Below are 12,105 nucleotides of genomic sequence, written 5' to 3' on the forward strand. Positions count from 1 at the left end.
ACTCATGGTTGTGCAAAGCATAACACCAGGCAGTGCCCTTCACATAGTCTTTGTGAATGAAACCTCCCAGAGCCATGCAGTGCACAACCAGGAGGACTGTACATAGTGATGCCGGCCCCTCTTATTCACCCAGACCATCAACAGATGTAGTCATACTTACAGTGTAGTAGTTGAGGGGTGCCTGTTTAAAGAGGTGCTGCTTCTATCTTCCTACTGCTGCTGCCTCCTTGCTGTGTTAAGCTTACCAGTGATAGAATGAACTCAAGTCAAAGTGCCTGCAATTGGCAGATTTGTGTGCATTTGCTTTATAAATATGTTGGGTAAAAGGTTGGTCCAAAAAGAATAAAAACTGAATAAAAATTGGAGTCTCGCCTCTTTCTGTGGCAACAGAAGTAGAGACAGATTCTGAGAGGAAATGCCCTTCGTGGTCGTGGAACAACTCATTTCTGTGGTCAACCACAACAGGGCTATGAGAGCTACAAAAGGCAGAGAGTGCATAAACTCCTCAGTCCCAACACACACACACACACACACACACACACACACACGGCCATTACTGAAGCACCACAGAGCAAGGGGGAGAGGAGAGATTGATACAAATATGCTTTTGCCTTCTAGAAAGAATCTTAGGGTTTTCATGACCTACAATTCAGACCTTGCTACACCCTCACTCCATTTCTACTCCTGCAGGATTTCTGGAAGCAAATCCTTAAGAAACTTTGGCAGTACCAAAGAAACAAAATCTGAGGTGAGGACTCGGGAAAAAAAAATCTAGAATCCTTGCAGCTTTTAAGTATGGGCTTGACCAGAAAACTGATGGCTTTTAAATTATTACAGCGTGGGGGCACCAGAAAATTGGCTCTGCTAAAAACAATGTGTGCTCAGCACTAACATAAGGACACACAGCCTGAGCAGCCACATGGTTTGTATTATTCCTAAATTGGTTCCAAGGGAAATTTCCTGGAGAAAGTGTTTTGTGGGTGGTGCCTCAGCCACAGGATCCCCTGAGCCAGGACTGAAGGCAGCAGCGACTGTTTCCAGCCACTCACAAGTCTGTTCGAGTGACACTGGGGTTAGAGCTGCCAGCAGTTCCCTATTTTCAAATCAAATCCCAGGCCACTTTCAAAGGCTTCCAATGCAATCACTAATACCCCTCGGTGCCCCCTCTGGGGTTATGACCCCCTAAATCCCCTTCGATGACTCCCAAGAGCTTTCCTTCTTTCTCACGGACCTCTTCCTCTGAAGCAGGGCAACAGCCCAGCAGGTTGCTGACCTCACCCTCTGATTCACACTCATCAGTCACGTGTTGGGTGTTTTTTCTGTCCCTTTCCCTAAAAAATATATTCCATCTCAGATTGGTTTCCTAGGAAACTAACAGTCAAAAACAGGAATAGACTGGGTGGGAAAAGAATGCTCCAAAAATTCCATCTTGCAATGTTAATAATGAGATAACCCAATTAACAGAAACAGTAACTTTTAACGTGTGGACTTTTCCTCTGTAGATATTAAACTCATCTTTGGATCATGCCCTAAGGACAGCAACCATTTTGAAAGAAACTACTGATCGAATGATTAGAATTATTGCAGAAGATCTTGCCAAAGCACAGAGATGGAGGAAGCAAATGAAATACTAGTTCGACCCAAGGCAACTGAGGACTTAAAAAAAAGAAAAATGCTAAGAAAACTTGATCTTCCCCCCAAAAGTATCTTACTATACAATTTAGGAAGGTGACTTTCTAGAGAAAATACCAAAACCATATGAAATGGGGGGCACCAAGTGCTTAACAGGAAAAAAAAAATGGACCCTTGATTCTTAAAATTAATATTTATTTTAAAATAAATATGTTTTTCCTAACTCATAATAAAAGAAATCAAAACAATAAACTAGGAGTGCCTGGCTGACTCAGTGGGAAGAGCATGCAACCCTTGATCTCAGGGTCAGGAGTTCAAGTCCCATGTTGGGTGTAGAGATTACTAAAAAAAAAAAAAAAAAAAAGAACAAAACAATAAACTATACTTTTGTCTATTCGTATGGCAAAAACTAAAGTTTAGAAAAGCCAGTGTCAGGGAGGCTGGGGGTGACAGGTGCTTTTGTATCCTGAGGGTGGAAGTGTAAATTGGTGCAACCTGGTGGGAAGGCAACTTGGTATCAAATTCCACAAATGTAAAAGCACTAACCTTCTGAGCAGTGATTACTTCATAGTAACTCCCACATTCCCACATAGGCCATGGGATCGCACATGGATGGGCACTGGAGCACTGATGAGAAGAGCCCCGAGATGGAATTAATTAATACCCTACATGGTGATTCATAAATACCAACAGTCATGCAGCTAGTGCTCTGCAGCCACTGAAGAAAATGAGGTGGATTATCTTACAAGATAGCAAAAAAAAGCAAGATGACTCATACTATATGTAGTGTGACCTCATTTGCGTGTTTTTCAAAGGGCATGCCTATTTTCTGGAACAATACACAAAAATATTCAGTGGATCTCTAGGAAATGGAATTGGGAGTCATTCAGGGAAGGAAGACTCTATACTCTTCACTCACTTTCTGTACGGTATGAGAATTCTTCCAATATGTTTGTTATAAATTACGTGAAGATCTCTTGAAGTCATATGCAAAAGTGTTAGTCCTAGATTAATGAATTTGGGACAAAAGTGAAGATAATTCACTAAAACTATGTACCAGGGATTAACTAAATTTATAGTATTTCGTGTAGAATGCCAGGACAAGATTTTGATTTGCTTCAAGACTGATTTATAACCTCTCGAATGACAGAGCAGCACATTATTGGCTCTTTCTCTGCTTCCTGAGGCCTCTATTCACTCCAAACAGTCAACAAAGGGTTTCCCAACCCCCAGAGCTTTGCTCTGTGGAGGGAGAATTGAATCTATTCCCACTTTGAAGATTTTTTGTGGCCAAGGCAGTTGCTATTTGTCCATCTGGCTGGAGAATGGACTATTTTTAACTTTGGGACTTGGAAATTGGTTTAGGGTGCCTTACAAGAGATAAAGCAGAGGCCACCCTGAAGATACGTCTGATTTTGTGGCTAATGGTACTTTAAGCTGGGGTACTGTAAGGATGAGAGCAAAGACTGGAAGTAGCATTTTATTTTATTTTAAATTTTTATTTATTTATGATAGTCACACAGAGAGAGAGAGACACACACAGAGAGAGAGAGAGAGGCAGAGACATAGGCAGAGGGAGAAGCAGGCTCCATGCACCGGGAGCCCGACGTGGGATTCGATCCCAGGTCTCCAGGATCGCGCCCTGGGCCAAAGGCAGGCGCCAAACTGCTGCGCCACCCAGGGATCCCTGGAAGTAGCATTTTAAGAGGAAAAGAAGGGAGCTTAAACTGTGTATATGCTAAGAGGCTTCTAGTCATCACTTACCTAAATTTAATCACAACTTGATAACCTGGTTTTGTGTGCCAAGCATCACTATCCTGTCTCCAAGTTTAAAATTACACTTCTCTGCCTTGAAGGGCTCTCATACGATTCATTAGTTCTTAACCATTTTTGGGCTCAACCGTCTTTGAGAATCTGATGAAAGGTATGGAGTCTCCCTCCTTTATGCTCCACTCTTCAAGGAAAAGGGATATACGCACACACAATTTTGCACACAATTTTTTAAAATATTTTTTTTCTTAATTTATTTATGATAGTCACACACACAGAGAGAGAGAGAGAGGCAGAGACACAGGCAGAGGGAGAAGCAGGCTCCATGCACCGGGAGCCCGACGTGGGATTCGATCCCGGGTCTCCAGGATCGCGCCCTGGGCCAAAGGCAGGCGCCAAACCACTGCGCCACCCAGGGATCCCCTGCACACAATTTTTAAAAGTTCAGGGACACCTAGAGCAAATCCATGGAGCCCAGGTTAGAAAGGACCACCATAAATGAATGTTCTTAAAGCCTCAATTAACCTTTGTAGAAACTTAACTATTGTAATCATGTATTTAAAAATATAGCCCATCTCTGCTTTATTAAACTATATTCTAAATGTAATTTTACACTTCCTTGATGACTGAGGGTCATTATGAACAATCACTGCAATGTGTTTAATCCAAGAACCAGAAACAGAGCCATGTCCTTAAGAAGTTCTGGGAGTGCTAGGCCCTGGGTGCCTGGATGGCTCAGTGGGAAGTGTCCACCTTCAGCTCAGGTCAAGAGCCCAGGGTCCTGATCCTGAGCCCTGTGTGGGCCTCTGCTCAGCAGGGAGTCTGCTGCTCTCTCCCACCCTGTTCGTACTCGCTCGCTCGCTGGCACTCTCTCGCTCATCTTTTTTTAAAATAATGTGCCAGGTTCTGATTTACAAAGGTTATTTTATATTTACCAATTATGTAGCCTTGGGCGTCTCCTCCCGTCTTTGTGCAAATTCTGACAGATCTGTCTTCTAACTCTGCTGCAGGAACAGACCAGAAAAACAAGCTCATTAACTGAACATAATTGTATTTTGAGATTCAAGGGCTCACCATTGCGAGGGCAGCCATATGGGAAGCCAACACCGGGCAGTTTCCACTGTTCAGAGGCCTCTTTATGTTTATTTCCAACGTGTGGCTGTGCCCTGGTGGCTTGAGGCTGCCAGGAGCAAGAAGCAGGACGAGGGAGGGGGGATGTTTTTAACTCTTCAATAAAGAAATTCTAGCCATGCACTTTAACTATTAGATTATACAAGTGAAAAGTCCTCTTATCACTCCTTTCAACTGTAAACTTATGGCTAGGGATTTAAAATAGACCTAATTCCTACTGAATTTGAATACGTTTATATTTAATACTCAAAATGTTGCTTTGGTAGTAGAAATTTTACTGTGGGATGAAGACTTTTTTGCTCCTTTGATTCTAAAAGAAACCTGCTTGCATGCAATTTGACAGCCTTCACAAAGGGTTACAAATACCTAGAGAACTGAGTTAGGGACGCATCACATCTTAAAAAATAAACTGTCAAGATCTGGATCTTTGGAGCTCACATGCAAGAATTTTTTTGTGTCTTCGCCAACAGCCGGTAATTTCCTTACTTTTTTGTGAATATGGCAGAACAATGTGAATCCACTATACTTTACAAATGAAGCACATATTAACAGGAAGCAAACGTGGGCTTCCGAGATAGCGAATAAATGGTTTCAGTTAGTTTTAAGAGCAAAGTATCTTTTTCAGGGTCTTATCAGAATCGGTAACTGCTAATTCTGGAGGTGGGATCAGTTTATACAAGGAATTTATGTGAGATGACAACCTATGTCTTTGAATTCAGTAAATTTAGGAAACAGGGTCTCCCCAATTTTAAGCCTAAAATATACATAAATTGGAGGCCTCAAAGGATCTCACATCACTGACAGGACAAAGTCATCACTGAGGTGTTAAGTGACTGAATGATTGGGCCAGTGTTTGCTGTCATCACACTCTTGGTTCCATCTGTCCCAGGGCACTGGATCAGTGTAAGTCTCTGTTCCACATGTATTAACTCTGGACAGACAGTAACCAAGGTATACAAGGGCCTCAGATAGAACAAAGACACCAAAAACTAACCCTTTCACTGGCAGTGAACCGTTCCCATGTTCCATGCACGAAGAGAGCTGTGTACCAACATGCACGCCCAGGTGACATGACATCATGTGCTCCAGTTTTCTCAGCTTTCAAATGGAGATGATAATAATAGTGCCTATTCTCACAGGATTAAATGAGAAGATTAAATGAGGTAATATAAGCACTTTGAAACAGCGCCTGGCATGTATAAAGCTCTAAGTAAGCACTTCCATGTTATTATTTTGCTATCACTAATAAAATAGCCAAGTTATGAAATTAACATATCAAACCAATAATGTTCCTATATAAAGATGTTTGAAAATATAAAAAATCTAATATACATGGAACACAATATAAAGGTATTATGGCAACTACAGTACCTATATGAAGAAAAATAAAGTTTTTTTTTTAAAGATTTTATTTATTTATTCATGAGAGACAGAGATAGAGAGAGAGAGAGAGGCAGAGACACAGGCAGAGGGAGAAGCAGGCTCCACGCAGGGAGCCCGATGCAGGACTCGATCCTGGAACCCCGGAATCACACCCTGAGCCAAAGACGCTCAACCGCTGAGCCACCCAGGCATCCTGAAAATAAAGGTTTTGAAGGTCATAAAGATTTAGGTAAATAAAAAGACATTCCATATTCCTGAATCTCAAGTTTCAATATTCTAGAGCTGTCAATTCTTCTTAAATTAACCTATAAATTTACTGCAAACCTAATGAAAATCCAAAATAACTTGGTATTAACAAAATGATACTGAAGTTTATTTAGAAAAATGTAATAGCTAGAAAATCTCTGAAAAATAACAGTGATTTAGATGTGGGTGGAGTAGAAATTGTATCTGTCATACATTAAAATACAGCACAAATTAGGGGTGTCTGGCTGGCTTAGTCAATAAAGCATGCCACTCTTGATCTCAGGGTCATGAGTTCAAGCCCCACGTGTGGCATGGAGTTTAAAAAAATTTTTTTAATAAAATATAGCACAGGGCAGCCCGGGTGGCTCAGCGGTTTAGTGCCTGCCTTCAGCCCAGGGCCTGATCCTGAATACCTAGGATCGAGTCCCACGTCAGGCTCCCTGCATGGAGCCTGCTCCTCTCTCTCATGAATAAATAAAGTCTTTAAAAAAAATAAAAATAAAGTATAGCACAAATTAAAACAGGGAAAAACAACATTATGAACTCTAAGTCAATAAAAGAGAATTCAGAAACAGACCAAAATACAAATATAAATTTAGTGTATGATAAAGATAGTATTTCAGACTCAATGAGGAGAGATTACCCAGTACATTGTACAATACCTGACTGTTTAGGAAGAAAGCTGGATTCCTGTTACATACTGCTTGTGTCAGGGTTCACATAGAACAGAAATTCCACAAGGTATTTCAAAGAATAGAATACAGATCCTTAAAAATCAGAGGAAAGAGGCGCCTGGATGGCTCAGTCGGTTAAACGTCTGTCTGCCTTCTGCTGAGGTCATGATTTTGGGGTCTTGAGACTGAGCTCTGTGTTGAGCTCTGCATTCAGGAGGTGCCTGCTTCTCCCTTGCTCTCTCCTCCACCACCATCTCCCCGCTTGCTTGTGCTCTCTCAAATAAATAAATAAATAAACAAACAAACAAATAAATAATTTTTTGAAAAATCAAAGAAAAAGCTGAAGGGGCAGAAACTGGGGGCCAACATACTTTTAGACTCAAGGTTCTATCATCTTCTGTGATCCAGGGAACAGGAAGCCAGTGCTGTTGGTGGCAGAAGCTTGCTTGTCCCACTAGTACAGTCATGGTACATAATCTCCACCTTCTAAATCTTGACGAAATGCAAATCATTGGCAGAACCTAAACTGTCCGGAACCCTGCTATCTTTAAGTCTGCAAAACTGCATTTTTAGCCTTTCATCCCCTGTGGTATGAGATGGGGAGGCATGAGACCTAATGCCAAGTGCTAAGAGACAATACCTAGCATACATTCTCACATTAAAGTCAATTCTAGATGGATGAAAGAATTGCCTGTAAAAATAAAATGAAACCTATGGAAATGTTCTAGAAGAAAAAATGAGTGAATTTATAATCTTAGTTGTAAAAGGTATTTCTAGGTTTGTTTTTTTTTAATTTAATTTAATTTTTAAATTTTTTATTTATTTATGATAGTCACACAGAGAGAGAGAGAGAGAGGCAGACACAGGCAGAGGGAGAAGCAGGCTCTATGCACCGGGAGCCCGACGTGGGATTCGATCCCGGGTCTCCAGGATTGTGCCCTGGGCCAAAGGCAGGCGCCAAACCGCTGCGCCACCCAGGGATCCCATCTAGGTTTAACATATAATTCAGAAATCAAAAAGGAAAAGTAATAGGTTTACCTACATGAAAATTTAAAATGGTAGTATCAGCACAGTTGATTCTTGGACAACACAAGTTACACAAGTTTGCACAGGCCCACCTAAACATAGATTTTATGGATAAATATAGTAGAGTATTGTAAATGTATTCTCTTATGATTTTAACATTTTCCTTTATTGTAAGAATACAGTATACAATACATAAAGTACAAAATTTGTGTTTATCGACCACTTATGTTTTTGGTAGGCTTCTGGTCAACAGTAGGCTACTAGTAAAGTTTCTGAGGAGTAAACAGTTTTTCAACAGATTTTCAACTGCATGGTTTGGAGGCAAGGGTCAGCACCCATAAACGATGTTCAAAAGTCAACTACATTTTAAATGCACAAATACTTTGGCCAGCTATACCATTGCTAGAAATTTATATCATAAAAGTATTTGTGTAGGGGGCACCTGGGCACCTCGGTAACTCAGTTGGTTAAGCGTCTGCCTTCAGCTCAGGTACCAATCCAAGTTCCCTGCTCAGCAGGGAGTCTGCTTCTCTCTCTCCCTCTGCCTCTGCCCAACTGTGCTCTCTTTCAAATAAATGAATAAAAATCTTAAAAAAAAAAAAAAAAATAGGGGACACCTGGGTGGCTCAGGGGTTGAGTGCCTGCCTTTGGCCCAAGGCGTGATCCTGGAGACCTGGGATCGAGTCCCATATCAGGCTCCCTGTGTGGATGGAGCCTGGTTCTCTCTCTGCCTATTTCTCTGCCTCTCTCTCTGTGTGTCTCTCATGAATAAATAAAAATTCTTTAAAAAAAAAAAAAAGTATTTGTGTTTGCAAAGGTATGTACCCTAACAATGCTGCATTATATGTAAGAGCAAAACTCTGAAGATGAGTAGTATATTAAACTATGAGGCCACTATGAGGTCGGGTAAAGAGAGATTTGAAATAAAGACACACCCTTTGCTTAACACATGTGTATACGTATCTTTATATTATCCAACCTTATACAAATATGACATTATTTTTATAAAAAGTCAACAGGATCTATCATGGTGGGAAGATTATGGCGCATTTTCTTTTTTGTAACTTTCTGATTTAGAACTTTTAAACTTCCCAACCTCTCCTTCTTCCCTTGCCCCCCAAAAGATAAATTTTTGTAACTATACATTTACTTTCTCTTAGAATATCAGACTTATTTTTGGTCTTCTACTTTAAACATATATGATTTTGAAATTATATAAAATTGTGTTCTTTAGAAGTATTTGGGTAGACAGTATACACTGTGAAATTATTCTATTAATGACAGAATTAATTTACACATAAATGAATTTCAAATGAAAAAAACTATTTATAGAAAATCATTCTATCATACAGTTTTACTTTTATAACCTTCTCATTTAAAATCATTCTTTCCCAAAAAACTATATTTGATAGGTAATCTGATAAGTAATTAGTATGTACATAGGTAGTTGTGAAAAATTACCCATAATTCTAATATATTCAGTTGCAAAAGTGAAAAATTTCCTCTTAGAAAGCATTTTAACAAAAAAAAAAAAAGAAAGCATTTTAACATTTCTTCTCATCATCTACAAAGCAGCAACACTATTTAAATTATTAAAAATGGCAAATTTATGATATGTAATCATAAAGTCCCTTATGAAATATATTTGAAAAATCATTATTCCATAAAATATTTACATTGTTTAAATGACATAACAACTTTGTCTTGATTTTAGTTGAACATGTTAGTAAGAATCTCCAAAAGAAATGAAAATCATTATTCATCCTTAGTAAAGGAGACTTTATCCTTGGGTTTATTCAGCATCTTTATATCATCCAAAAGTTTCCTGGGTGTCAAAACATGTGTAGAACCTGGCAGGATAGAAGATACATTTTCAGAGTCCAGCAGTTACATATTCTTCTTGACTAATTATATTGCCCTCTTCCTCAAATTTGCAAAGTGTCATAGCTTGGGAGCAATTTAACAAAATTTCTATAGGACACATTCCTGAAATCTGCCTATACCTCAATATTTCAGTCCTTCCCCTTCATTGAACAGCAGCATGCTCAGTAAACCACTCCTAGTACTTTGTCTACTTTGTGCTATGCATTGATATGCTGAAGATCAAACTGGAGGTTATTGTATCCTTGTGACAGAACAGAATAGTCACTGTTCAATCACAGGATCATTAAGCAGAGCTGTAGATTTAGACCTGGTACACAACTGTGCATGAGGAGAGCTTCTGTATCAGTGGCTTTGACTGAAAAAAAAATTTTTTTTAAAGATTTATTTCAGAGAGCGAGCGAGCGAGCGAGGGAGCAGGAGCAGGGGGACAGGCAAAGGGATCAATCCCTGGAAGGGTCTGACTCCTGCTCAGAGGGGAACCTGCTTGTTTCTCCCTCTTCCCCTGAGTGTGCTCTCTGTCAAATAAATAAATAAAATCTTAAAAACAAAACACCTAAATTCCATTCAGGACTTGCCAATGTCAAGTCCACATGCACAAAAACATTCAAAAGTATTTCTGTAGTAGAAACGTATTTATGTCTTAAAACTTATTTAATATTAAGGGCAAGTAGAGAACATAATATTTTAAAAGACATATTTAATAATATCTAAGTAATATAATATTTTGAAGCTTATTCCTCTGAAAATAGAATATTTAAAAATCAAATTATCAGAAAGGTCAATCAGGAAAGAACTGTGGCACATTAGATAAAACACTATGATTAGTAAGTTCTTCTGTATTCAACAATTTAGTCCGCTATGTAACTTAGAATATAACGGTTTGCATTGTTTAAAACAAAACTGAAAAGAGGAAAATGTCTTACCAATAATAACCTCACAGGATTTATGGGCCTGAGAAACTTCATAAGCACAACGCATTTCAGAGTATGTAATTCCTCCAATTACAAAAATAATCAGCTTTGACCCATTTTTTCGGTCCTCTAAATAATTAGTTCTAGGTTTCTGGCGAGCACTAAAAAATAAATACCCACACGTTAAAAATATTTCCAAAGCCACAGTGCTTGCAGAGTTTTTAAAAAGCCTAACTCAAACAAACTCAAATTTGACACCAATTATACTTATTTTATGGAAATGACTTAACAATGGTATGAATGGAGAACCAAGACAGGTTAGGTAGGACAGCCCCATTTTAAGTTTAATTTTGGTCTAACAGAGTTTGGACAAATCGCTCATAACCTAGTTCAGCATTTTTACACATAAAATAGAGCTGACACTATATACCTGAAAAGTCTAGGACTTTTTTTTTTTTTTTTTTTTAAGATTTGAGAGAGAGAGAGAGAGTGAGCGAGCAAGTGCAGGGGAAAGGAGCAGAGGGAGGAGGAGAAAGAAACTCAAGCAGACTCCATGCTGAGCACAGAGCCTGACATGGGGCTCGATCCCAGGACCCTGAGATCACCCGAGCTGAAACCAAGAGTCAGATGCTTAACTGAGTCACCCAGACACCCGAAAATATATGACTTTCTTTCTTTCTTTTTTTAAGATTGTATTTATTTATTCATGAGACACACACACACACAGAGGCAGAGACATAGGCAGAAAGAGGTAGGCTTCATGCAGGGAGCCCAATGTGGAACTCTGTCCTGGGAGTCTAGGATCACACCCTGGGCCAAAGGCAGGCGCGCTCAACCACTGAGCCACCCAGGCATCCCAAAATCTATGACTTTCTGAAGTCTTTAAAATCCTCTTGTTTCAGTGCCACTCCCTTCATTTTTTTAAACTTTAGGAAGTCATAGACTTCTCAGATATATTATTTCTTCATATGAAGCAAATCAGAGAGTGTCAGCTCTATTTTATAGCACAGGGAGGGAAGCACAGGTACAGATCTGGAGCTGATGTGGTACAGGGAAATCCCATGCTGAACTCAGTAAGGTATGATGGTAGGAGTTTATCAAGGACATATCTGCACTTCTGTGTTTACTGCAGCATTATTTGTAATAGCCAAGACACAGAACACTTAAATATCTGTTGATGGAGAAATGGATTAAGAAAATGTAGTGTGAAAAAAAAAAAAAAAAGGAAAATGTAGTGTGTGTGTATGTGTGTATATATATATATGCATGCATGCAGTGGAATATTATTCAGCTTTATTTATTTATTTTTTTTAATTTTTATTTATTTATGATAGTCACAGAGAGAAAGAGGCGCAGAGACACAGGCAGAGGGAGAAGCAGGCTCCATGCACCGGGAGCCCGACGTGGGATTCGATCCCGGGTCTCCAGGATCGCGCCCTGGGCCAAAG

At 39.4% G+C, this 12,105-nt stretch overlaps 2 protein-coding genes and 1 long non-coding RNA gene across 14 annotated transcripts in view; 1 reads left to right on the plus strand and 2 right to left on the minus strand.

Moving 5' to 3' along the window:
- Nucleotides 1-1,870, plus strand: part of AKNAD1 (AKNA domain containing 1) — a 61,612-nt gene extending 59,742 nt beyond the window's left edge. For 4 of the 10 annotated variants that reach the window (XM_038541124.1, XM_038541123.1, XM_038541122.1 and 1 more), the window contains 2 exons: nucleotides 619-748; nucleotides 1,503-1,869. In XM_038541124.1, coding sequence (XP_038397052.1) covers nucleotides 619-748; nucleotides 1,503-1,634 — 262 coding nt within the window. In that variant the 3' untranslated portion in view covers nucleotides 1,635-1,869. Of the gene's footprint in view, nucleotides 1-618; nucleotides 749-837; nucleotides 923-1,502 lie in introns of all 10 variants that reach the window. The other 6 variants (XM_038541129.1, XM_038541131.1, XM_038541128.1 and 3 more) reach the window with 5 other exon arrangements.
- A 1,853-nt stretch (nucleotides 1,871-3,723) lies between these two features.
- LOC106558950 lies at nucleotides 3,724-7,721 on the minus strand. 2 transcript variants are annotated; one of them, XR_005361052.1, is made up of 4 exons: nucleotides 6,825-7,721; nucleotides 5,528-5,660; nucleotides 4,338-4,406; nucleotides 3,796-3,856 (listed from the first exon to the last, which is right to left on the minus strand). It is a non-coding gene; the product is annotated as an uncharacterized LOC106558950 (long non-coding RNA). The 2 variants fall into 2 exon arrangements; XR_005361051.1 differs by having other exon boundaries at nucleotides 3,724-4,406.
- A 1,078-nt stretch (nucleotides 7,722-8,799) lies between these two features.
- Nucleotides 8,800-12,105, minus strand: part of STXBP3 (syntaxin binding protein 3) — a 50,266-nt gene continuing 46,960 nt past the window's right edge. For both annotated transcript variants that reach the window (XM_038541134.1, XM_038541133.1), the window contains 2 exons: nucleotides 10,670-10,818; nucleotides 8,800-9,712 (listed from right to left, as the gene is read on the minus strand). In XM_038541134.1, the coding sequence (XP_038397062.1) occupies nucleotides 9,618-9,712; nucleotides 10,670-10,818 (244 nt within the window). In that variant the 3' untranslated portion in view covers nucleotides 8,800-9,617. The remainder of the gene's footprint in view (nucleotides 9,713-10,669; nucleotides 10,819-12,105) is intronic.

Source organism: Canis lupus, chromosome 6 (genome assembly GCF_011100685.1).
Source record: "Canis lupus familiaris isolate Mischka breed German Shepherd chromosome 6, alternate assembly UU_Cfam_GSD_1.0, whole genome shotgun sequence".
Taxonomy (NCBI): Eukaryota; Metazoa; Chordata; class Mammalia; order Carnivora; family Canidae; genus Canis; species Canis lupus.